At 39.9% G+C, this 26840-nt stretch overlaps 1 protein-coding gene across 19 annotated transcripts; it reads left to right on the forward strand.

Moving 5' to 3' along the window:
• The first annotated feature begins 3507 nt into the window (after positions 1-3507).
• On the forward strand, positions 3508-26212 carry MIER3 (MIER family member 3). Of its 19 annotated transcripts, none has more exons than XR_015280631.1 (14): positions 3508-3731; positions 4387-4411; positions 6576-6721; positions 8545-8679; positions 10073-10193; positions 12368-12453; positions 12639-12711; positions 14853-15004; positions 15456-15537; positions 19811-19905; positions 21743-21870; positions 22060-22205; positions 22287-23951; positions 24023-26212. XR_015280631.1 is itself a non-coding variant. In XM_086868291.1 (13 exons), exons 1-13 carry the CDS (start codon positions 3723-3725, stop codon positions 22742-22744), a joined length of 1656 nt encoding a protein of 551 aa, XP_086724417.1. In that variant the 5' UTR covers positions 3508-3722; the 3' UTR covers positions 22745-26212. The 19 variants fall into 19 exon arrangements, 13 of the variants coding, with proteins under 13 accessions (XP_086724417.1, XP_086724418.1, XP_086724428.1 ...); XR_015280632.1 differs by having other exon boundaries at positions 19814-19905; XR_015280635.1 differs by having other exon boundaries at positions 3651-3731; positions 6576-6761; positions 8522-8679.
• The last annotated feature ends 628 nt before the right edge of the window (positions 26213-26840 follow it).

Consider the following 26840-nt stretch of genomic DNA (forward strand, 5'->3'; position numbering starts at 1 on the left):
ATTAGACTCATCAGTGCAGCATGACACAGTTTAATTTACTCTGTTTCTCAGAGCAGCAGGTCCCAGAAAAATGAATTGATCATCGTTAAATCTCCTGCTCAAGCACCTGAACTAGCTTGAGATCTCTACACTGTCTCCAAAGCAAATTTAGGATGCATCCAAAGCAGCCATCCACTTTGTGTACAGCCTTGAGCCTCCCCAATGTCTCATGTGGGACACAGCCTGGGCCGCTACTGATATGCAGAAAGAAAACTCTATAACCCACAGAGTAAGTTATAAGAGTAAGTATGTATTTATTCAGCTCTGAGGTGCATGAGGGATATCTCCTGCAAAAACATGCACAGCCTGGAGACTTGCCCCTCTCTTTTTATTCTCTACAAACTAGGGTTACACAACACACCTAATACATATCCATTTCCTAATCACACCTGTCCCTGCTTCAAATTAAAATTAGCTCCATGCCTCTTTGCGACTGTGCACTGCTCCTTGTTGGTCACTCTGGTGGTCATCTGGGGGTCTTTGGGATGAAGTAATCAATCTTCCTCTCAGTTGAACTTTTCACCTTGTCTCCTTGTGCATGCTCCTTTTAGTCCTTTGACCATCTTTCGGACTTTGATACCGTTTCTCCCAGCTTAGGGGTCCAAAGAATCCCCTTATCCTGTTTGTGCATTCTAGCTCTTTACTTTACCTCGTAGTCTTGCTCTCTTCCTGCTCTTGTGGGAGCAGTAAGCATCCCATATGGTTTTGTCAACCTTCCCTCTTTCAGTCAAAGCATTTCTTGATGCATGATTACTAATTATTAATTTATCTGTTTCACTACTGCCTGTGAGTGTTGCTGTAACACATACCACCCCTCCAGTAGAGCTGTCCTGGTTTGGAAGACAGGTGTCTGGTAGGGAGGGCAGGAGCCTCCCTTGGAATGAAAATGTAAACCCTCTCCCTCCAAACTAGTATGATTTTGAAATCAAGGGGCTCTCAGGCAGAGATCTGGGGATAGGAATAACAGTTCTTTACTAGTGTGTATAACACACAAAACAATAACTACAGCATTAACAAGAAAACAGAACCAGGGACCCTGTGAGAGCCTTCTCGGCCGAGATGGGAAGGGATGGAGGAGAGGCTTTGTTTCACAACCCCCTCGGGTGGGCAGTGCCGGTGCTCCTGCAGGGCTCTGAGGAGCACTCGGCTGGAACAGCAGGGATGAGCAGAGATCCTGGGCTGGTGGCTGAGGTGGATCAGCAGAGGGATGAGCAGAGATCCTGGGCTGGTGGCTGAGGTGGATCAGCAGAGGGATGAGCAGAGATCCTGGGCTGGTGGCTGAGGTGGATCAGCAGCTCCACGGCGGTGGCTGGCACCGCCACATGTCCCGGCAGGACAGGGGGTGTGAGGCACACAGACAAGAAAGAAGAAGCAGCAGCAGCTCCGTCTGGGTGATGACAAATTCCTTTCTCCCAGCCACAACAGCTCTGAGAGAGTGTCTCCTCTCCAGCCCAAGAAAACCAGCCAGTCCCCAGCTGCTCCCGTCCTCCCCGCCGGGCCCAGCCAAATGCCCTGTGTTTCTCAGGCACTCAGCTAGTACCATCAATCAGGTTTCCCCACAACTAATGGATAAAAAATTCCACAGGTGAGACGGAACAAAAGGAAGGACACCCAACACCCAAGAGCTACATTCAATATAGTGAATATGGCAATTGAAATTTGGCCAGAAGCAGAAACTTGTGAATCCAAAATTAGAAGCATCAGCCTTCATAGCCTGGGATGAAGGAATCAGGCTAAAGACAGCCCAATCCAGCTTTATGTGTAGAGGGACAAAAAATGCCACTAAGAGAACAGGAAGAGTGTGGCCAGCAGGTCAAGGGATGTGCTCCTCTCCCTCTGCTTTGCCCTAGTGAGGCCACATCTGGAGTACAGTATCCAGTTCTGGGCTCCTCAGTACAAAGAAAGACAATGAGTACCAGAGACAGTCCAACCAAGGGCAACAAAGATGATGAGGGATCTCATCTGGAGCACCTCTCTAATGAGGAGAGACTACAGGACCTGTTTAGCCTACAGAAGACTGAGAGGAGATGCCAATGATGTGTACAAGTATCTCAAAGACAGGTGCCAACAGGATGCTGCCAGACTCTCTTCAGTGGTGCCCAGCAACAGGACAAGATATAATGACCATACATTAAAACAAAAAAAGTTCTACCTAAACACGAGGAAGAACTTTACACTGAGGGCGACAGTGCCCAGGGAAGTCATGGAATCTTCCTCTCTTGAGAAATTAAACACCGATCCTGTGGCGGGGCTTTGGACCAGGGAATCTCCTGAGGTCCCTTCCAATCCTAACAATTGTGTGGTTCTGTAAAAAGGAGTAGATATAACTTGCACGTGGTAGACGTGACATGTTTTAGATAAAAAACACTGCAAAGAAAATGTAATAAATGGAATTTATTTGTGCTAACTAAATTTTAACTATTTGGAAAGTTATTATTAGAAGCAATCAAAAGAATCAGTGTTACAAGGCAGATGCACCCCTTTACAGATGTTACATGTTAAAATTGAGGTACAGGATGCAGTTTGGAAGGTAAGTGATGTCCTAAGATGAAATCGGCCTTGAGATGGACAAAATTAGAACAACTTTAGGCATAGGGCCTAAAAATCAGTAAATATAAGACTGATTAGTAGACTTACATAACACAACGCTTAGTACGCACGTGCAAACCTGTGAGGTTATTTGTCCTCACAAATAACCTTTGTCCAAAAGACCACCAAAAGAAGACTGAAGACCCGCTAACAAGAAGTGAAGTGTGTGCTGTGAAGAATAGTGACATAAAATCAGAAAAGTCTGAAATAGGAGGAAACTTACAGGAAACATTAATGAATATGTATAAGTATACAATATATAAGTTTAGCTTGAAGTGCTTTGTTTTGTATGTGAGGCAGGGTGGGGAACCCTCTCCGTACCCTGGTCGGTTTTGTACGTGAGGTGGGGTAACAAGCCCTCCCCATACCCCGGTCAGTTTTGCTTATGCTTTAATCATACTTAATTTCTGGTAAGTTATATATATAAATAGTATTTTTTACTAAATTGTACCCTTTTACTAAACCGCATTCTTTTATACCAAATTACTATTCAATTTACTAAATTCTATTAATTTTTAATTAAACCGTTATTAGCTCAAGAGACCTAGTTGTCAAAATTCTAATTTCATTTATAACAGAAAATTTTACTTTTCCTGTTTGCCAGAGCAGAACACCAGAAAGGCTAAAGGCTTTGGAGTTTCGTTTCACGTCCCTGACAGTTCGGCGTGGGGGTCTGCGTGACGGCAGCTCTGCTGCACACCAGCACCCGGTACCGAGGTGACACGGCCAGGTCCGCTCCCGCTGGGCGCTCCCGGCCCGGGGTGTCCGGGTCAGCCGCTCCGGCGGGCCCCGCGCGCTCCGCCGCCTGTCCCTCCAGCCGCCCGTGCCGGCGGGCGGGCGCCCTCTCCGGGCGGGGCCAGACCGGGGCGGGCCGAGCGCCGTCGCCGGCCGGGGCGGCGCCGCCAGAGGAGGGTCCCGGCGGGTCCCGGCGCTCGCTGCCCCGCCTCCGCCGCCCCGCCCGGCCCGGCCCGGCCCGGCCCGTCCCGGTCCTCCTGCGCCCGCACGGACGGTCCGGCGGGCCCGCGGCCGCCATTGGCTCACGGCGCCATCCGGGCACTCGGCGCGGCGCCGCCGCTCGGCCCCATCGTCCCAATATGGCGGAGGTGAGCGGGCAGAGCGGGCCGGGCGCGGGGCTCGCTCGGCGCCCCGCGGGGCCCCGCGCCCGCAGCGCCCCCGCGCCGCCCCGGCACCCCCAGCAGGCGCCCCCGCGGCGGCTCGGCGGGACCGACGGGGGCGGCGGGGCCGGGGCGGCGGAGCCTGCGCGACCAGGCCGCGGGGCGGGCGCGGTGCCGGTGCGCGGCCCGCGGGCGGCGGAGGGGCAGCGGGACGGGCCGGCGGTGTCGCCGCTGCGGCGCGGGCCACGGAGAACCGCCCGGAGGGAGGGAGGAGGAGCGAGCCTCGGGTTAGGTGCGGGGCCGAGGCGGCGGCCGGTCCGGTTCGTGATACGACCCTCCCGCTCGTACGGGCCGTAGGGAGCGGGAGCGCCGGCCGGGCCTGGCGCGGCCCCGGGTGGGGGCCTTGTGCCAGGGGAGGAGGAGGGACGGAGAGCGGCAGGCGGGAGCGAGGGAAGGAGGGATGGGCGAGGGTGAGCGGGATGGAGCGGCCAACAGGGCGGGACGCTGAGGCTGGAGCGGAGCGGGGAAAAACGGGGTGGCGGGGAAACGGGGCAGCTCCGACGGCTGCGTGAAATGAAGGGCCCTGCCTGCTGTCGGGCCGCAGGGACTCCGCTCTCATCTCGCTCTCTTTTTTTCCCTGCAGGCTTCCTTTGGGAGTTCGAGCCCAGGTTCGTCCTCGCCCACCTCCTGCATCGGCACCCAGCCTGTCGCCCGCACGCCGTTCTCTCCTTGCCGCTCCTTCCCAAATATTTCCCCTCGTAGTTTTCCTAAGGCTTCGTGTGCACGCTGTTAACCGCCTGCCAGGTTTTTAAGAGGAGATGTGCGCTACGGATTCCTTCACTTAAGTCCATTTGCAGTTAGAAATTGACTGCTTGGAACCAAAAATGAAATCAAAGTTGTGTAGCACTTTTAAGTCAGCATCTCACTAAAGCCAGATAGGCTGGAAAAAGGCAGCTTCTCTTGTTGCTGTTAACTACAGTCTTGCCTAAATTTTTGACTTCTTGGTAATAGCAGAAAATGTTTAAAATCATAGCAACAAGTGATTTTTAAGGCTGTAACTAAATGCTGTTAAGGTTCTTTGGGATACAGTATACAACCAAGCATTATTAACACCAGAAGGGCTATTCTCAAATATTTGGGGAACATATTTGCTTCTATGCAGATGCATTCTGCAGTGTTTGTCATCATCTTTAACTCTTATGAAATTTGTTGAGCTTGTATTTTTCAATATAGTTTTGAATATTTTAAATGGGGTATTGAACATTCAGAACTACAGGAGAAGTGGGACTTTTTAATGTAAAGTCTGTGGAACAGAACTTCCCATTGAGTTAAATGGAAAACGAGTTAGAAAAGCTTTGAGAAGCAATAATCTTGAGCATACCCTTATGAGTACCTGTTAGATTAAGGCAATGGATAGTTTCTTAAAACTTGAGCAGGATGTGATGGCCAGCAGCAGGAGGATTAAACACATAATGTCATTATTTGACCTGTAGTAGCATTGTCAGCTCTGCTGAAAGTTCTGTGAGACCGTAATATGAATAGCATGTGAATAAAAAGCATTTTGGGGCTGAATGTTTCTCTACAATATGATATTACAAACTTTGACAGCTTTGTCTTAGGCAAGCTGAACAAAGTTCAGTTACTTTCATGTACAGAATGAATGCTTAGCATCAGTGATAAAAAATTGCATTCTTTAAGATTCAGAAGCGTTATTAACAGCTGTCTCAAGGCTGAAAGCAGTGCAAAGAGGAATTCTGTATTATTTTTTGAAGAGGGGTGAAGATTAGTAGTTATTTCTTCAAAAACTTTTGAAGAAGTTCCTTGATAGAACTAATTCTTTGATAAACCTTGTCTGAAAACTAAGGATTGCAACAGAGCACTAGTAGTGAAAGAGAAACCAGAAGTGAAAGAGAAATTAATCTGTCTTTCTTCTCCAACCTGAAAATCATAAAGAAGTGAACATTAAAGAGCAAAGCAACCCTATGATTGGTGATTCTTCATTGTAGAACGCTGACTACTGATGCAGAATATTTTCATCTTGAAAATTGATTGACTCTTAATGTTTCAAATGACAGAGTGTGTTTAAAATGACAGTGCTTTTTTGATGACTTCTGAATATCATCTTCAGTAATTAAAAAGTGTCCACACATTTTAAAGTGGACCACAGAGCTATCACACTGGGTTGTTAATTAATGTGATCCATTAGATGCATTTTGTTATTTTTATTTTCCATATTATTTCTTGAAATTCTGCTGTGTTTATTCTTCTAGATGAAGTGCTATCAATTAATTTTATTAGAAGATCCATTTGTGAGGCTAAAGCAATTGGAAGCAAGTCTCACTTTATTTTGCTACTAGTAGGATGTGACCTCATAACCTAAGTGACCTGTTTGCCACTGCAAAACTATGCTTGTTACCATAAAAATCGCATCAATAAAATCAGTCTATAGATCACAGTCTTGCAGATTCTAATATCTTTTGATGTATGTGCTTTGTATCTTAATGATGATTTCAAGGGTGCTTTGAACAAACTTCTATTCAGTATAATATTAATTTGGGATTGTACTTCCTGAAATTCAGTTTTGCTTGTTTAGGTACTTCTCCCTGCTATTCTGTTTGTAGCAAAAGAGAAAGATGTCCTTGTTACTTAAAAATATGAAAAGGAAAGGTCATCTAAAGCAGCTGAATTTGTCAAGTAGTTCCGAATTTGTTACCCCGTTGAGAATTCTGACCTTCTTTGTAAGAGAGTTCATGCAGTTTGTTTTTGCTGGCATTTAATTTTGTATGTTGGTATAGGGGAAAAAATTTCTTAAATTAAGTTTTTTTTTGATAGTTGGCTCTTTGTCATCTGAGGATCATGACTTTGACCCATCTGCTGAAATGCTGGTACACGATTATGATGATGAGCGAACTCTTGAAGAAGAGGAAATGATGGAAGAAAGCAAAAATTTCAGCTCTGAAATTGAGGATTTAGAAAAGGTAAGAGCAACTCTTTCACTTGTGAACGTCCATACATGTTGTAATTTTTCTAGTGAGAAAAACATTCAACCTGTCCTTCAATTTGTATTGTATAGTGCAATTTTCTGCAAAAATGCATTTGCAGCTTGTTGGAAAGAAAGGTTTGGATGCAGCAGTGCATCATCACAGAAAAGGCTGAACTTAGCTTCTCAAAGCTAAGTGTTGGGGCTCATTTTTTTTATTTTTTATTTAGTAGCACATTTGCTTTGGTAGAGAAATCACATAGGACATAGGTTTTAGAGGCCTGTCATCTAACATCACTTGTATGTTGAAACTACATTTTGCATACTATTAAAATGACATCTAGCAGTGTTTCATTATCTTGGTCAGGTTTTACTTTTCCAATATGCAGACAAACAGTGCTGGTTTAGCCATGATGGGTCACGTTAATTTGCTTTATAAATTATATTTCTATGCCTTAGTTTTATCAGTTTAGTATTCAGTGGATATACAAAATTATCAGTGTGCTCTGGCTTTTTCTATTCCATTTTACACGTCTTAGTAAGAAGTTTTTCTTATTTACACCTTTTGTTCATCCATGGCAGTATAGCATGCATTCTAAATGCTGCTGAATGCTGAACACCCAGAAATTGATACTATTTGCATTACTCTTTTCATGACCCACTTACACTACTCAGCATGACTGCAGGTTTTGGTCAACAGACTTCCAAAAAAGTGTATTTTTTAGCATCAAACACAAGGCTGTGTTTCAGTAGTCCATGTGAAAACAAATTTTCTACATACGGAGTTGACAGTGTTTATATTCCTGATTTTTTTTTTTTTTTTTGCCTTATTGCCTTTACTTTTTTGCTGATGATGAGCTTGCTGTTATAGTAGTGAAGGAATTTGCCTGGTCTGATGGTCAAAATGGAGTTTTTACTCCACAAAATTCTCTTACTGCTTCAATAGTAGAAGAAAGAAGAACCAAGAAACACTCATCCTAAACACTTTATTACTCTAGGTCCTTATCCTGGAAAGACTTGGATATGAGTTTCCATTTACTCATTGTGAAAAGTCTTTGCCTGACTAAGACCTTGCCTGGCAAAAGAAAAAAAAAATGGAATTTAATCAGTGTATGAGTTCAACAATAAATTTTTAGTGGTATAACTTTTAAAGGTGTAAATATTTGAAAGTATTTTTCATTCCCTGATGTCTTGATTCAGGTAATGAAAAAGAATCTGCACTGTTAATTGTTCTATTAATTGTATTAGGATGCAAGTATGATGATAGTTATTAGAAGTTTGATTAAAAATTATCAGAAAAGCCAAGCTAAAAATCAAGCCTTTCTCTTGATTTTTGCCTTTTCATGGATTTCTCTTATTACGTTCTCAGTGGTTAATACACATTTTGCAGGAGATGAAAAGAAGGGCTTAGAAGTTGTGTACTGGTTTACTTTGGTGGGAGTTTTCATATGTGCAGCTGTAACTATGCAGGAAAAAAGTCTTCAAAGTTTTCTGTATTTCTCTTGAAGAATTATAGACCAATCGTGTTCTACAGTATCAATCAGATAAGGAGCAGACTTTTAATACTTACTTTTCATTTTCATCCAGTAAAATATTTTCCCCTTCAGCTTGACAGAACTCACTACATGCCAAGAGACATATTTATGAATTGCTGCCATAAAATCATTTTAAATTAATATTTTAAACCTTTAATTATTCTTGCTTTCAGCTGAATGTTTGTTTTTTATTTCTATTCTTCAGAATATGTCTTACTCTCTTAGGCCTGAACTGTTTACAAGTAATTTGCAATATGTTGAAGTGTTGTAAATCTTCTTGTATTAGGAAGGAAACATGCCGTTGGAAGATTTACTAGCGTTCTATGGCTATGAACCCACAATTCCAGTTATGCCAGGTTCCAGTGCGAATAGCTCGCCAAGTGAACTTGCAGATGAACTTCCAGATATGACTCTAGATAAAGTAAGTCAGAACATTTTCACCTGCATTGTTGTTTAAAAGCAGAAATCCAAGTGGCTTTAAATTATGTGTCATAATCTCTTGATGCTACAAAACATGTATCTTTGTTAATTTCAATATACATTGTCACTCTGGGATCCTACCTTTTCAAGGATATTGGGCATTTAGTTCTAATGATGATGCATAGCAGCTTTAGTGTGTCACTCTATTAGCACAAAAGAAAACTAAATATGTCAATAGTTCTTCTGAAACACATGCGGAGAACTTTTAAGTAGGGGGTTTGTCAGTTGTTTTGGGGTTTTTTTTTTTTAGTTAGGAAGTGGGATTTTTCGATAATAATTGCAGTGTCCAGAAATAACTCTGACTTCCACCACACATCAAGTGCAAAAAAAAAAAGAAAATAACATGAAAATGCACTTCTGAATGTTTTTTCAAATGTTTATCTTTTAGAAAGGTCTCAGCTTTAGGGAGAGAGAGATTGTTTTATGTGTAGTGACTATATATGTTGAATTGCTGATACAAAACCTTGAAATTTCTGCTTTTGTGGTGTGCAAGTTAAGTTTAAATTCTGAGATTTTAATCTGATTTTTGGCCACAAAGCGTGTGCAGCTTGTAGTTGAGCGTAGAAAGTATGCAAGTAGTAAGTGTATGTCTTTTTTTTCCCTATGGGTATGATGTAATGGTAAACTCCACAGAAAGAAGGATATAATGATGGCTCTGCACATCTGATTCTCATTAGGATTCACGATTGTGTTGAGGCTACAAAAATGTAGTCGGCTTGTTGTCTAATACAGTTCTTCCCCTTCCAAATATCTGTCAGAGGGGTTCAAACATGTCTGCTAGTGGAGGAAGTATGCCTTTTCTTTCTTAATATTCTTTAAGCTACAAAAATGTGTGATTTTTTTTTAGTGTTTTGTTATCTAGAACTATTCTCTCAGCAAAAGTCTACAAAAAACCTGGCTGGGTTTTTTTTATTTTGGTTGGTTGGCCTTTGCCACAGAGTTTAGGACGCAGTAGCTTTTAAAGCTTCGGTATATCTGTGATGCAAAGAATGACAGAATGCTAAGTATGTGAGGTAGTTTCCACTGGTGTTTCTTACTGAAAGCAGCTGGAGGAACATCTGAGATTGATGCTTGCAAAAGTTAATTCTTGTGCATTTGTTTTAACAGAAGACAGAGGGGAACTGCTATGTTTGACTCTGAAATGAATGGTTTTATTCTTAGAGTTAGTAGGAGCAAACTAGCTTTTTATTTAAGGGAATATGATCTGCAAAATTTTCTTCTGGTAAGGGAACTCATTTTAATTAATGAGCCTTACAGTTGGCTGAATCTAAATGCTTGCCAGTCTATATTTTATAGTCACTCTGGGGTTTTATTTTTTTATTTTAATGATACAGGAGGAAATCGCTAAAGACCTGTTGTCAGGTGATGATGAAGAAACACAGTCTTCTGCTGATGACTTGACACCATCAGTTACTTCTCATGAAGCTACTGACTTCTTTCCTCGGCCACTAAGATGTAGGAAACCTAATTTTGTAATAGTGCTTTATAAAAAGTCAAAGCATTGTATATGGCTTCATACCTTAAAATACCAAAATTGAGGAGTACTATTCACTGTACCAGGAGTTGAGAAACAGTGCTTTGTAAAATGTTGTACATGAACATTGACTTTGGTTGGCATTACTGAGTACCTAAAAGACTTATATTTGGTTTTCTGCTCAAAGCACAATTAAAATTAATTCCTCTATGAATGCAGTAACTTCATAATCAGTAGTTCTATGGTGTTGAGGAACACCCTTCATGACTTTCAGTTTTAGTGAATTATATGAACATGTAACCCATTTTAAATTAGTGTCTCTGTACTAAAATTTTTGCTGCTGCTTTTAAGCCAGTGACTCCTCCGTACAGCCTGTGGATGTGAACTGGGATGCAGTGTCTTTGTGATTATTTCCCTTCACACATTCAACACTTTTCCATATGGCTTTAAGGGGTGAGCCAAAGTAGTTTTCTATGGGATGGGGCCTGTAAACCCATGACCACCAAAATTTCACTGTCCATCGAGCTGTGATGGGAAAGAACCAGTGGTTCAGTTATCCAGCCTGGATGAGATACTCCTCATTGCCTGTTGCATGTCCTTTGTTCACTGGTGTCTTAAAGTTAAAGCAGTGTGGAGGACTTCTACTACAGTTTTAATTTGGCAAATATATTAACGTATTCCATGGAGGATTTCATTTTTTTAGAGGAGGGAAGGATAAAAGGGTTGTGCTGCCTCAGTCACCAGCAATCATGTAGCCCTTTGCATACTGCTGTCTGATAAATGCAGGACATTTGTATTGAAAGAGAGATAAAAAAATTGTAATGCCCCTTTCTCAGTTAAACAAATGCCAAAACATGCTGGCACTTGTGAACTGTTAATGAATATGACATTTTAAGTGTGGAAGTTTCATAGAAAAATGTCTGTAGCCCCTCATCTGAGGATTAAGAAACAGTCATCTTTGTTCTCAGCTGTCATGGTTTTCTTTCAAAATGTTTCTTTGTTAGAACATTCAGCTGGACATTTTAAAATCAAGTATCCACCATTTCAGGGAAGGAGATATCAATTCTCTGTGCTGTTGGCAGTTCTATTTTTTTCTGGTCTCTCTCTGTCCATTTCCCAGATTCTAAGATAACATTAAGTTTCAAGATACGCATTATCTAATACGTAATACAGATTGTTTCACTAAGTTCACATTAATTGGGCAAAATAATTGCCTGTGATTGTCCAAGTGTATTGTTCCGTTCATTCAGGTTAGCCCCTTGCTTGCTACTTGTAAAACCGAAAAGAGAGAGGCTGGTGACTTCAGTAATGCCTACGGAAGAAGACCCTCAGTCCATGCAGTCTTAGATATTGTCTCTGATGTTCTTGATGCTTTAGTTGTGATGAAGCTAAAATTTCAGCCCAGTTTATGTTTTCTCTGAAGCTGGAGAATACAAAATAGCTGTAATCATGTCACAACTATATCCCTTCTGCTGGGGATTATACAACAATAAAAATAGGACTGCTTGAGAACCCAGTACCACAGCGTCCCAGATTATCAAATGTGAGTTATTCTATGAAGTAATGTATTTGAATTGTTTGGAGGGCTCTGCTGTATTTCTTCCTTAGGGAAGGAAAAAAAATATTTAAGAGGAACAAGCAGTCCTTTTTTGTCTTACTTATTCCATTTTGTGTCTCTCCTGTATCTTCATTCTGTGCTAAGGCAGTCTGGTTTAAATGAATGTTTTGAATGCCCATTAAAACTTCTGATGAAAGGTTTTAGTAGGTAATAAAGGCATGCCTTTAGCTTTAGTCTCTTTGTGATTGACCTCAGGCTGTGTCATAGCCCTGGAAGTTTCCTGTTTTTTCTCTAGGCATAAGCTTTTATTGAGAAAATCAACAAAAAAATTATCTCATTTCCTTTTGACTGTTGGAAATATAGTAGATTGTGTCATTTGCAATGATGATAAATGTTTCAGTTCTGCAGTATACAAATACCAGTGTGTTCTGACTTAATTCTAGTTTGGTTTTGATAGAAATCTGGATCAATAGACACACAATAAGTGTCTCCCTGAATAAAAGCAGGTGCTCCTTTCAAAAGTAAATGTTACCTTGCTGTTCTGTGCTTGAATAGAAAATTCTCCATAGCTAAAAGCAAACTTCTTTGTTTCTGAAGCAAACACCACATGTGACGGAGATAAGGAATCTGATGGTGAAGATGTAGAGACAGACAATGGTAATTCATCTGAAGATTTGAGAAAGGTAATAATTATAATTTTTAAAAGTTAGAACTTAAGAAAAATCCCGTAAGAGTTTTAGTATGTATCTAAGGTTGTACCTTCATTCAGAAATTCTATGTCACAAGCCAGGTTAATGATGCTTTTTAATACTTCTGTACACAAAATATTGTCAGTAACTTTCTCTCTTTATTTTTACTATATTTTCAGGAAATAATGGTTGGTTCACAATACCAGGCTGAAATTCCAGCTTACCTTGGCAGATGCAGTGATGATGAAAAGGGTATGTCTTTCTAATTACTTTACTTCCTATTTTATGTTTATACATAGCACTTAGTGGAAAAATGTTATTTAAATTTGTAAGGTCAATTCAATTACCTAGCAAAAGTCTCAGAGACCATTTAAAAAAAGGTTCCAGAAATTTGAAGCAGGACAACTGTATACTTAGAGCTCAGAAGTGTGACTCTCCAACTTGGAGAGGACATTCTTAAGACAAAATTTGAGGGTTAGTTCTGATGTGTCTGCTAATAGTAGGTGTCAAGTAACTGTAGGTCAAGAATGAGTACTTTTTTTGGAGAATCATAGCTGGTCTATGAGCATGAAACTTAGTTTACATTGAAGACGTTCAGAACAGTCTTTTTCCTTGCTCATTTTTTTGGCTGGTAAAACCATGTGAGATATAAAATTGCTATGGAAAACAAAGCAATAAACTATTTTAAATTTCCTTGGTATTTATCCTATTATTCTATATAATAGGTCCTGTTATACTGTCTCTTAAAAATGTAGTGTATTAAATATGATACTCCAGTACAAATTTATGTTAAAAATTGCTGTTGTGCTAGAGTGGAAAAAAAAAGCCTTATGTAATAGAGTTTTATTTTGTTTCTTTAGAAACCTAATACATATAGGTATGGACTTGAAAAGTCAAATAATGCAAAAAGATTTGCTCATGGGTGGAACAGCTATGAAATTAAGAAATGGGTTGGGTGATATAATAGTAAATGAAGGGAATTCTGTGGGTTTTTTTCTGCAAATTTTTGATATTCTGTAAGGTGCCTGTGTTCTTTAGCATTTAATGGGGATATTATTTGAGTGAATTGTATTGAGTCTTTTCAACTGTGCCACCTGCTCTTTTGAGGAGTAATCCTTTGCAATAGAGAAGAAAGAAATGACATACCATTTGGTAGGAATGGAGCTGAAAGCGTTAGGAAGTGAATATCTCTTGTTCTGCTTAAGATCTAGGAAAGCCTCCAATTTCTTAAGATTCAAGCATGATGCTAATGGGTTGCAAGAAATGGAGGAGTAAGGGCTGGATTTACGTGGGTAACTCTTTTACAATTTCCACATCTTGACTTCTCCTCAGCCAAGAACTAAGAAAGTCCTTATAGCTAGAAGATGATCAAGGAGGGGTTAATCTAACAATTTTCTCTGTAATGAGGTGGTAGTAGAGAAAAATAGTGAAAGTCTTGTCTGAGAGCATGGCCAAGAGCAAAGTAGCTCCCAGATCAGAGAGCTCAAGGAGCATCTTTTGAGGTTATTGGTTAATAAAGCTGAAGAGGAGAGTCACCAGCACTCTGGAAGGTTGGGCTTAGTTGTAGGTGTGCAGGATTCTATGAAAGCCTTTCCTGTATGCCCTGAACAGCTAGTGATGGCAAATAGGACCTTATATTTGTACTACGTAGTCCAGCAGCCAGATGTGAGCTAGAAAGCAGTTCAGCACTCCTATAAACTTTGCACTTGTATCTTACCTGTCTGAAAGCTTTCTATGTTGTTAACCCATAAAAGAACTTTCAGAGGTGTTATTTTACTTCTCACCTTAGCCTAATGTTGTTTCCTGCAGTTTTAGGAAAGCTTTAATCACATCCATCTTTTCTGCTGTGCAGCCTTATGGTTCTGTGTTTAAATTAAATAACTCAAGTTCTGTATTGTCAAGAGAGTACCTGAAACATGATGTGCAACAGTAATCACATCTGTTGATCAAAATAAAGGATTTATAGTTTAATCTAGTTTAATTGAAAGATGCACAGACTGACAAAGCTCCTGTCAGCTCCTGTGCATTTCCAATATATTGTCTTTGAGATAAGCTGTCTGGGAGTTGCAGGTGTCATTTCAATGTACTGTGAAAGACTACATCCTAATCACTTAAAGCATTCAGCATACCAAATTCTTCACAGCATTCAGTTTCTACTGAATGGAAAATCTAATCACCACATTGCCATACAGATTGCCACTCTGTTAAGTAATTTTTGGCAAAGTTTAGTTGAAAATTAGTAAATAGCCAAAGTGATCTGTGGTTTAAAAGTAGTGTGATCATGCTCGATTTTATTACTTCTGTGTTCCTGTTCTTTGTATTTGTGAAATAGCTTTCAATGTTACAGCCTTAAAAATGTTACACCTGGCATGAATGGATTTCTGTTTTATCAGCTTATGAAAATGAAGACCATTTACTTTGGAAACCTGATGTGATCTCAGAAAGTAAAGTTAAAGAATACCTTTTTGAAACCTCCTTAAGAACAGGAAATGAAAAAATGATTGGCAGAATTCCTGAAGGACTACATACACGGGACAATGAGCAAGTAAGTTTTATATCCTGTTCCATTTGTGACACAGCACTTTGTAATTAACATGTGGTCTCCTTCTCTGCTTTGTATTGTTAAGGCACCACTACTCAATGTCTTCATTCCTTAGTTGAATATTATGGGGTCAAGATCTTATTTAAAATTATTAAGCATGTTCTTAAAAATCTTGAGTATTTGAATGTTGGCAGCCTTGTGATCTGTGATATTTCTGGTTGTCATACCATTGACAAGTTCAGCCTTTTTAATAATTGCATGTAGTGTTTTACTTTTTTTCTTAGTTAAAAAGCCTCAGCTTTTAGGTGGTTTTGGTTTTGACTCTTGTTTTTAAATTTTCATCATATGTAAAGATAAATCCTCACTAGACATGTTCACTGGAATACTAGTTTTGGAGGTCTAGATTAGATATTACGAAGCTTTGACCCTTCTAAAGATTTTTTTTATTCTATAGGCGCTGTATGAACTTCTTAAAAGTAGCCATAATGTTAAAGAAGCAATTGAGAGATACTGCTCAAATGGAAAGGCATCTCAGGGTAAGAGAATACATGTTTTTTCAGAAAAGTGTGGTTAAAAAAAAAAAGTTCTGTGGAAAATTCTTGAGTAGAATCAGATTATCAAGCACATCCCTGTCATGATGACTTTAGCACAAATTAGGTATAATCTGGCATTGTCCAGTTGGAAGTTCTGCTACAAAAGTTTGCAGTTTGCAGAAAGGCTGACAATTTGTTTTTGACCTTCCCTTCTTTCCTCCACAGCTATTGTAATGGTGAAACAGATTGAGGAGAGGGGTGGTGAGAGACGTGATTCTGCTGCTATAAAGCAGTTCTCACCCACTATATGTAGTGTCTCTTGGAGATCATGATTGATTACAGTCTGATAAAATTTGTACCAAAATCAGGAGAATATAGGTGGGTACGTAAATAAGACCCCATTCTGTGCTAACATTTGTGTTATGCCAGCCCTAAACGGGCTCTATTGTATAGTTCCTTAGGGCATGGAGAGCTTTGCTTGAGTCTGCATTGGAAAATGGGCTTCCATCTTGTTTGTCCTTGTTTTTTATTAATCCTTTAAATGAAAACCAGAGTCTGTCATTTAACAAAGGTGGGTTTTTGTCCTTTATTTTTGCGTAAGTTTTGTGTGAAGCAGAATGGGTTATGAGCTCTGCTGTAAGTTAATATTCTGTCAGATAGTCCTCTACTCAGAACTGGATCCAAAGGGAAGTTGAATGTATGCAATTAAGTGCTGTGAGAGACAAGTACCTAAGTGAATATCAGGTTGAGCGCTGACTGGCAGCTTAAGTACCACACAAACTCCTTCTGCCCCACCACTTCCTTTCCTGGTGGAGATGAAAATTAGAGGAAAAAAGTAAAACTTCGGGTTGAACTAAGAACAGTTTAATAATTGAAACAAATAAAAGAATATAATAAGAAAACTAATTATAATGCTTACAATAATAACTTTAGTGAAAGGGTAAGACAGAGTGATAAAACCCCCAAGAGGCGAGTGATGCACAGTGACGTGGTTGCTCAGCACCTGCTGACCGATGCCCAGCGTGTCCCTCAGCAGCACCTGGCTACTCCCAGCCAGCTCCCCCACTTCATACCCTGGCCATGTTGGTCTGTGTGTGGAATATCCCTTTGGCCAGGTCGGGTCAGCGCTCCTGGCCGTGCTCCCCCAGGCTCTTGGACACCTGATCACTGCAGAGCACAGGACACTGAAATGTCCTTACTTACACAGTTTGGCACCAACTAAAACATCGGTGTGTTATCAATATTATTCTCATATGGGATCCAAAACACAGCACTGTACCAGCTACTAGAAAGAAAATTATCTCAGCCAAAATCAGGACACTAAGGTCAAGCTGAAGGAGGAAATAAAGACTATAAGAAGAATGCTTTAAAAACCTCAAGAGATTGTGTAGACCTTAAAGTATCAGCTGCAGAGCTGTATCCTAGATCCCTTACTTATCTGGAGTTTAGGCTCCTGTTTCAGGATTGAAGAATACCTCTGTCCATTTGTGCCTTAGAGGCCAAAATTCCATCCTAAGGACTGGTACTCCTTACCCATACCTTGTTCCCCAGGTTCAGGTGGAATGTTACACCTTCATTAAAATGGTAAGGGATAGATGGAGTAAGGCCTAACAGGTGAGGGAGAGGCTGTGGATGTTGCCTGCCTAGACTTCAGTAAAGCCATTGACACCATTTTCTACAGCATTCTCCTGCAGAAGCTGATAGCCCATGGCTTGGAAAGGTGCACTCTTCACTGAGGTAAACCCGTCTGGATGGCTGAGCCCAGAGAATGGTGGTAAATGGAATTAGACCCACCTGGTGTGTTCCCCAGGGCTCAATATTGGGGGAAGTTCTGTTTAGTACCTTTATCAATAGTCTGGATCAAGTGCACTCTCACTCCATTTGCAGGCAAAACCAGCTTGGGTGGGAATGTTGATCTGCTGGAGGGCAGGAAAGCTCTGCAATGGGATCTGGACAGGATGGATCAACAGGCCAAGGCCAATGGTGTGAGGTTCAGCAAGGCCCAGTGCTGGCTCCTGCCCTTGGGTCACACCAACCCCAGACAGTGCCACAGGCTGGGGCAGAGTGGCTGGAAAGGACCTGGGGGTGCTGGTGGCAGCAGCTGAACATGAGCCAGGCTGTGCCCAGGTGGCCAAGAAGGCCAATGGCATCCTGGCCTGGCTCAGCAATAGTGTGGCCAGCAGGAGCAGGGCAGGGATTGTCCCCCTGTCCTGGGCACTGGTGAGGCCACACCTGGAGTGCTGTGTCCAGTTCTGGGCCCTGACTGCAGGAAAGACACTGAGGGGCTGGAGTGAGTCCAGAGAAGGGCAGGGGAGCTGGGGCAGGCTCTGGAGCACAAGTGCTGTGAGGAGCAGCTGAGGAAGCTGGGGGTGTTTAGTCTGGAGAAAAGGAGGCTCAAGGGGTGACCTTATCACTCTCCACAACTGCCTGAAAGGAGACTGTGGCCAGGTGGGGGTTGGCTTCTCCCACATAACCAATGACAGGATGAGAGGAGATGCTCTTAAGCTGCACCAGGGGAAGTTTATATTAGATATTGCAAAGAAATTCATGGAAAGCGTTGCTAAACATTGGTAGATTTTCCAAGAAGGTGGTAGAATCATCATCCCTGGGGGTGTTTAAGAAACAGCTGGATGTAAGGCATTTAGTACTGTGTCTGGTTGACATGGTGGTGTTTGCTCAAAGGTTGGGCTTCATGATCTTTGAGGTCTTTTCCAATCTGAATGATTCTGTGATTTTGTAATGTTGTCAGTGTCTGTCTCTTAGAGTAGCCATTATACTATGATGTGCTCTACCCCACTGAAGCTCACAACTGTTCTCAGTATGGAAATCAAAAATACACCACTCCCAGGCAAGTTTCTTACAGTGAGACTTTACATGGGGGTATTTTCTCCTCTTCAAAGGTTAAGAACTTTGCAGTAAGGAATGCAAAATTAATGGGGTTGAGAAAGAAAAAAAAAAAGCTGTGAGGTGGAGTGATTATTGCTTTCATCTGGGAGCATAAAGGTCTTGTTTTCAGTGTGTGCTTACAGAGGTACTTTGAAATGTGTGAATGCATTTTCCCCCACTGGCTTTTGAGTGGAAACTTTTTGTATCACCATTTTGAATGTAAGATATCTGAAAAATCCCTCCTTACACATACATATATATATATACACCCAAGTTACAATTAAGATTGGAAATTCATAAGAGTCTTGAGCAATTTTTGTTGCTGTTTGTCAAACCAAAATCCAGTTTTAGAAAATGCAGGTTTAATCAGTTAAAATAAATAAATAAATAAATAAATAAATGTACCATTTCTCCTTAAGAGATCTGAAGGGGTTGGAAGAGGTCTGTGGCTCTTTAGGACCAGGTGGTTGTTTTTTTCTGGATTCCTTGATAGCCCTTATTTTTCAAAAGCCTGGATCCTGTTAAGTATAGTCCCAGTCGGTTTGTCCTGCATGGCCTCCTGACCTACGCTTAGTGCTGAGGCATTCCTCCATTGTGCTTTATGCCTTTTCCAGGGGTGCACTACCTCACCAAGGGGTTTATGAAATCAGGCAGTGTTGTATGTTCTGGGCAGTCTGCCTCATGTTGGATCCATTGGCTGTCTGTGTCAGGTTGGAATTGCCCTCCTGATGACAGTTCATCCCACCCTGTTTCTCAGCTGTGATTTACAGTGCCATGCACTGAGGCCAGCATCCAGGCTGGTAGTTGGCTCCTGGGTAACACATGGCCTAGACTGCTGAGTGCCTGAGAGAGAATGGGTCTAGCACTGTTCCTGTGGTTTGCACAGCAGAGCTGAGCTCTGTCAGGCCTTCTTGTCTGTGATGCTCACAGTCAGAACAGGGCCATCCTTCAAAATAGGGTTTTCCTTGGTTTTTTTTTTCCAACAACCACTGTTCCTTGTGTCCTGTGTAACAAGAAATATTGGGAAAAATTACCACACAACCAGCTCGGTGATGTTATCAAACACTGTTTTTTGATGACAAACTTACTAAGACCAAAAAACTTTCAAAATATCCTTTGCCTTCAAGGACGAAAAATTTCTAAAATCGAACTCTGCTGGATCGTTCTTTATAAAGAAGAATGTTAAATTCAGGTAGGAAATTAGGTAGGAATGTTGAATTTCAGGTAGTTTCTCAGTAGGGGAAATAAAATCTAAAGATCTGAATAACTGAATTACTTTGTTTTTTTTAGAATGCATTTGGATATTCATGCATTAGGAACAAAATTTTATTCTTTGTAAAATGTTAGCGAGGAAAATCAAGTTTCTCATGCTACTTTTATAATTGTCTAGAAGAGATGACAGCATGGACAGAAGAAGAATGCAGAAGCTTTGAAAATGCACTTCTGATGTATGGAAAAGACTTTCATCTCATACAGAAAAACAAGGTTAGTATTTTACAGTTAAATGGAAGAGTTGGTAAATTATATGGTACTATATGAAGGCAGTCTTTTGTCAGAAGCCATACAGAAGAGAGAAATAAGAACCATATTAAAATAAATCTGGCATTTTTAAACTATTGTTTCCTTCCTTTGCAGTAGTATTTCCAAACATCATTGGAAATACTAGGCATTGTGAGATGAGTTAATATATTATCTCTGAAATCAGTTGGCATTAGTTCTCTTTATGCATGTGCATTACAATTCAGTTTAAATTCATGCCTTTCCTAGGAGTGAACAGTATTTCTATGCCATGGCTATAGGAGGGGAGAATGCATTTTTGCCTAATTTATTCTGCCACCAGGAAGATGCTAGTTTACAGAATCTGGCTGCATTCTGTGTTTTCATAAGGTATAGTCATCCATAATATTCTCTTTTCTGACTCCAAAAAGGAGTCTTGGTTTGGATTGCTTCTGATTGACTCCTCTGTGCCTGAAGAATCAGGCTTTTTGCTGTTTTTATCAAAAAGCAATAGTTGACAATATCAGTGTTTCCAAATTTCCTGTATACCTCCTTTATGCTTTTGATACTACATTAAAGGGTTTTTTTTTCTTTGGGAGTCTGGTGTTTTTACTGTATTTCAGGTGAACTTTATAGGGTTGTGGTTGCTGTTCAACAGTAGTCTACTGGTTGTGCCCAATATGTGGTTTAACCCAACCTAAATAATTCGATAGTTCAGATTTTAAATGGCCTTTACAAATAAACATTAATGCATCAGAGATTAAAAATGTTTTCCAACATGGAACAAAACATGTGTGTTGATGCGTCTGTCATTGTGGACCTGAATTAGTCTTAAGAAATCTACAGGGTTTTTTTTTCCCAGGCAAAAGGGAAGAAAAGTTTAGGGAAAGTTCTGGGATCCAGCATAAGGTGATATGACTTGCATACAGCAAGTATCAGCTAGACAAGATTTAATGTGTGGAGGAGCTTAACAAGATGTGTTTCCTTACTGCTGCAATGCAAAGCTTTGTTAACTGGGCCTTTGTGCATTAGCATATGGACACCTGTTAATTTCCTCCCCTTCCTGTCTGTGCCTAATCTAGCAAGGTTTACTACTGCACCCAAGGCATTTTGGATTTGTCACTGATGTTTCTGTATGTGTGAAAATGCTCAAATATATTTTACTGCCAGACTCTATTGGATAGTTGTATATTGGATAGAGTTGTAAAACTGGAACTGTGGGTGATATTATGATGATGTGAAATGTTTCCGCATGAATAAGTAGATAAAAATGGAAGTAATGACTTTTTCTCCAAGAATCTGACTTCACATAGCACCTCCATTTTGGGGAAAGACAAACAGTTAACATAGATCAAAATGAGTCTTTGCAGTCCTTTATACCTTCTCGATAAGACTACAGTTTTATTTTGTTTAAGCATTTACTGTTGTGGTTTGACAACTCTGTTGCCAAAGCCTCCACAGTTCTGGACTTTGCCCAAAGGAATACATATCCAGAGTCTTTTGTGCTTCACTCCGCTTAGATCATTCACTTGCTCAGCTTTTTCCATTGTAAGAGAGGATACATCTTACAGTTTAAAAAATGTTTATATATATATTTATATAAGTACTTCGGAGGTAGATAGAGTTTCAACTTAGTTTTAATAAGAAATCTAATAACGCATTGAGTAGAACAGATGTAATATTTGAAACTGTAGGTCTGTTTGAAGTCTGCAAAGATATTTTCCAGAACAATAAAAACTGACAATATTGCTGGAGTAGGAATTGGGAAGATGACAAAACCATAGTCTTTGCATTAATGTTGTCAATTCTTCTTGTTGCCCTTTAGGTAAGAACCAGAACAGTTGCTGAGTGTGTGGCTTTCTACTACATGTGGAAAAAGTCGGAACGTTACGATTACTTTGCTCAGCAAACAAGATTTGGAAAGAAGAAATATAATCATCATCCAGGAGTTACGTAAGTAAAATGTTCTTGAAATGTGTTTTCTGTTGCAAATCATAAATGTAGAAGACTTCCCCCCCCACCTCACTTCTGTCATTGCACTGTAAAGCTTCAGTGGCTATGGCAACTGAAATTAAATCTATCATCATTTATAGGACTTTTTTTCCAGTTATGTAATACATTATGGATGCAATATTATTTTAGGGACTACATGGATCGCTTAGTAGATGAAGCAGAATCCCTTGGAGGAGCAGTGCATTCTTCAGCCTTAACATCCAACAGTCGAACAGAAACCATTCCTGATCAACAGCTAAGCATTCTGAGCTCTATCACTGCCAATGAGTTGACAGGTAAATCAAGAAAAAAAAAAATCTTGGTTGGAACTACACAAACAACTGTTTCATTTGCATTTGTGTTCATCTGTTTTCCAGCACTGACAAACAGTGTAGCTACAGTCTGCCACAATTCAGATGTGAACTGCCTGGATGACGCTTTTCCTCCTATGGACAGCTTACCCCGAGCACCAGTTAATCATGTGCCTGTTGGAACAGAAGAATTGCTTAACTTGCCTAGCAATGGTGAAAGTGATTGTTTTAATTTATTTGAGACTGGCTTTTATCATTCAGAGCTAAACCAAATGAACATGTGCAGTGAGGAGGCAGAAAGACCTGCGAAGAGATTGAAAATGGGGATTGCTGTCCCAGAATCTTTCATGAATGATGTTTCTGTAAATAACCTTGGTGTGGACTTTGAGAACCACACACACCATATTACCAGTGCCAAAATGGCTGTTTCAGTGGCTGACTTCAGCAGTCTATCTGCAAATGAGACAAATGGTTTTATCAATACCCACACTCTCCACCAACATGCTGCCCTTCATTCAGAATGACTGTGGAAAACGAAAGAAACAGTGGGTACTTTATGCAGTAGTAGTAAACTTGATGGGAGCTATCAGGTTTGCTTAGTCTTTCACTGGAAGTTTGAACTTTATGACATCAGTGATGTCTTTGTATGTATAGAACTATATCTTGATTTATCAAGAGTAATTTCTTTTTTCAGTCCATAAATGTGGAAATGTCATAGGATGTGTGGCAGAGTTTGGGACTAAGAGAACTCTGTGGTGCAGCTTTAAGCTCTGCTTCATTTTTTTTTCCTAAAGCCTGTAGACGGAGGCCACCGTTTCAAAACCAGCACAGAAGTTCTGAACGGATTGGAGTGGCTTTTTTAGTCTAAGTTACTTTTACCGTAATGGATGCAGTGGAATAACAATGTTTACAGGTACCAATCCTGATCCCTGCTCAATGTAGCATTCCCACCCTCCCCCCCCCCCCCCCCCCCTTTTAAAGGCAGGGATGGGTTTCTTTATTTTAAACTGCACAAACATACAAGGATGTTTTTTAAATGGAACCTTCTCTCATGTGATACTAAACTAGAGCACTTCAGTTTACAAAACAGCAAATTCATGTTGGTGGAAGCTAGCACAAGGGACTTAAGATGAGAAAAGTGAAGATCTACACTTGAATGCTGTTGCAAAATTAAAGGTCATGGCTACCTTACACAGAAGTAATCATGCTGCCATAGACGTCTGTGTACTTCAAACTTAGCGGCTTAAACAGATGAGTTTTAGGCTATATTGTGTTTGGATAGGATTTGTCCACAACTTTGAAGAGTAATGCAATCGTGTACCTTAACTTTCCTAAGGCAGCTGATGTATAATACTACAGTCTGCACAGCTTAGGATTTACCACTAAACAGTCTACATTTGGAAGACATCTTAAGTTGTTTGGAGCACTGCAGTTCTAAGTGTTACAGTTTTGAGGGACTATCTAGTTTATATAGTAATAGTAGAACCTTGAAGTACATGCTTGAAAGTTTTATTTAGCGTGGATTTCATTTATTTGTTTTGGCAAGTCATTGGCTTCAAAATGGCACTTCACTTCCTTGGTCAAAATTTATGGGATGAGTAAAAATGCATCCCATAAAAGCAAGTATTTAACTTCATTACATTTTTTTATTTTGAACCTTGAGTGCAATTTAGCCATCCAGGATGTTTGTGTTGCAAACATTTGTTTCAATTGCTACAGGAACCAAGCATAGTATTGGCTTGTGACACATCATAGCATGCAACTTGCAGGGTGTTCTAATGAAAGCTTGAACCTCACTTCAGTAGGATTATCCCTGTCCCTCCATACTTTTTCTTTGCACTGTTTGTAATACAAATTTAATTGCCACTAATTTGTTTTCATTATTCAAGCGATTAAGTTTGCATTGTTGATATTTTTAATAGTTGCTTCAAGGTTGTGCTGAGTAATTAGAAACTAGTGACTTTAATATTTGAAAGGGAAGAGGGTATTTATTATGCGTACTGTGAACTGCATTGACATCCCGAGTTTCAGATGCAGCATATGGAGTTTTCTTTACAGCATTGTAATGAAGATTGCTTTGAAGTGTTTATGCAATAGCACATTTATCATATTAAAAACAAATTAGTTTAGCACAGTGGACAAAAGTAGATATGATTTTGTAATCAGTTCTTAACTTAAACACCTGAAATATTTAACTTTAGTAAGTACACAGTAAATAACGGGTAGCCTTGGCCCTGTGTTGTACTCTTGACATTCTTAGCCAAGTTCTCAGCTTCTTACTGCTGTGTTTGTGCTGAACTTTGTACCTTGTTTCTTTTGTTTATGAATCAACCCATTTTAAGGAATTTTGTAGAATTCTGGCCATAATCTTCCATTGTTATACATTCAAGTTTATCTATGGGTTTACAGTGAGTGGCTGGTCTGTATAAAAATCATACAAAGATGACTGAATGCTTATACCAGTTGCACTTAAATGAACATGCCCATTTTCATTAGTTGATGCAGTAATATACTCAGTTTATCTATGCATTGCTGGGCTCTTAATGTAGGCAGAGACTTGTCTAAGGTTTGGGTTGTCAGCAAGTTGAATGGACACTTTAGTTATTTAATAAAGACTTTGACCAAAATTCAGAAAATGATATGAGAGAAAAATGATTTCCGGGTAGTCTAATATAAATGCTGATCTTATTTAGCCTGTTGGCTAGCTAGCTGGTATCGTTTACTTTTAATTCCTTGTTAAAATGAGGCAATAATTTGCAAGATTTCGTAAATATGTAAATTCTTCATATCTTTTTAGATATCTCTTTCAATATTTTCTGACTACTTCTGTGTATAGTAACATTTTTGTGCATGCTTGATGTGACATTCATAAATTTGTACCACTATGACTTTATCCATGTAAAATAGCTATTTATTGAACTTTACTTTCAAAAGCTGGACTTACGTTTTTTGCTCTCAGTTTAAACATTCAGATGGAGAACTTGTTACTGTTTATTAAAAGAATTGTGTTTTTAAAGTCAGCATGGAGATAACTGAATTGCAACCATATGAAGAAATTACAATGCCTTGGCTACTACACAAATACTGTGTAAAAATGACACAAATTGTGAAGCACAATTCTTGTAACAAACTGTGATGAATTCTTTGTCCTTTGCCATGTGTTTTCTTCATACAAACAAACCAAAAAATCCATAATGGGCAATTGCAGTGTTGGTAAATGTATCCTTTTTATGTACAGGGAATCTGAAGAGGGTAGCAGATTCATGTAGAAGTGTAACTGGTGCTGTGATTATAGCAATACCACAGTTGGTCACACATTATCTTCCCATGCTAGGTTCTTAAGTGTTTAGTCTTCCTCTTGTAATGGTCAAACTGCTGAACTTACTTGAAGGATGTACAGTACTGTTTGAAGAATATGAAATTGTGTACAATTAGGTCAGTGAATTGTGCAATTGAAACTGAGAGTCAAAAATATAGGAAAACTTCAGTTCAAGTAGGACACAGTGATACTACTTAATTTAACCAAAGTCTCTAATGAGTATTTCAACTTTGAATGTAAACTAATGGATAAACTGACCAACAGGGACGCTATTTGCCCAGCATTACAAGCACATTGTCTACAGACAGGGAAATAAAATACAGTAATTTGTAAGATAATGACAAGGTTACTATTTTTATTATTCATATTTTTCATTGAAAGAAGGAGGAAGATGCTATCAATTGTACAATAAAGTAGGAATGGTTATAGTCTTCCTAATAAAATAGAGATTCCAATTATTCTCAGTTCAAAGTAACTACCCTGTGCATAACAACAAATCAAGTGACAATCGGAACATGTTTTAGCATCAGATGTTCAAGAGGAAGTCGCTGTTGTTGCATTGGTTTTAATATTTGTACATAAACACTGATTTTTTTGAGCATTATTTTGTATTTGTTGTACTTTAATACCTGGTGTACAGTTCCAGAAATAAATGTCTGGAAACCTTTCTTTATTTGTAAAGCTCTTCATGCATCTGCACTGTGTTTGCTACTTCATTTCCAGAGATATTTAGCAGTAACTCTGAATGCACTTTTAAGAACCCTGGGTACAGTCAGCGCACATGCTGCCATCTATGTGGTGGGGCACAGAGGAGTGAAAAATGCAGCATGCAGTGATGCAGGTAGCTAATGAGTAATGGTTTTTGAAATGAGTTTTGAAACATTATGGCTAAAGTATAGCAAATCTCCGGACTTAAATGTAGCTTCAAAGCTCACCCAGAGTTCAGACTACAAGCTGTGGAGAACACATACCTGTTCTCTGGGGAAAAAACTCACCCAAATTTGTAAATCTCTATCAAGCTAGATTACAGCTGTGAATACAAAAATTTTACTTGGCTTAAGCCATAATGTTGAACTTAAAACAATTTGAAATACTTTTTGCCTTGATTCTCCAGTTCCGCAAGACAACAGGCATTAAGCTTGGACGCTGGAAAAGCTGTAAGATCTTATGTACCAATTCTACCAGATGGCAAATGGAGTTAGTAGAGTTCTTTCCTAGACCCAGCATGTTTGTTTATACAGTGGCTGGCACAGTAAATCTTTAAGTAAAGAAATTTTTTTTTTTTTTTTAATTAGGAGTAC

The sequence above is a fragment of the Cyanistes caeruleus genome, chromosome Z (assembly GCF_971803275.1).
Source record: "Cyanistes caeruleus chromosome Z, bCyaCae1.hap1.1, whole genome shotgun sequence".
Taxonomy (NCBI): Eukaryota; Metazoa; Chordata; class Aves; order Passeriformes; family Paridae; genus Cyanistes; species Cyanistes caeruleus.

What these genes read in the sequence shown, in the direction of transcription:
- MIER3 (XM_086868291.1), top strand. An exon ending in CAGATATGACTCTAGATAAA is followed by an intron (nt 8,680 to 10,072) that starts GTAAGTCAGAAC and finishes TTAATGATACAG; the next exon opens with GAGGAAATCGCTAAAGACCT. An exon ending in CACTGCCAATGAGTTGACAG is followed by an intron (nt 22,206 to 22,286) that starts GTAAATCAAGAA and finishes TCTGTTTTCCAG; the next exon opens with CACTGACAAACAGTGTAGCT.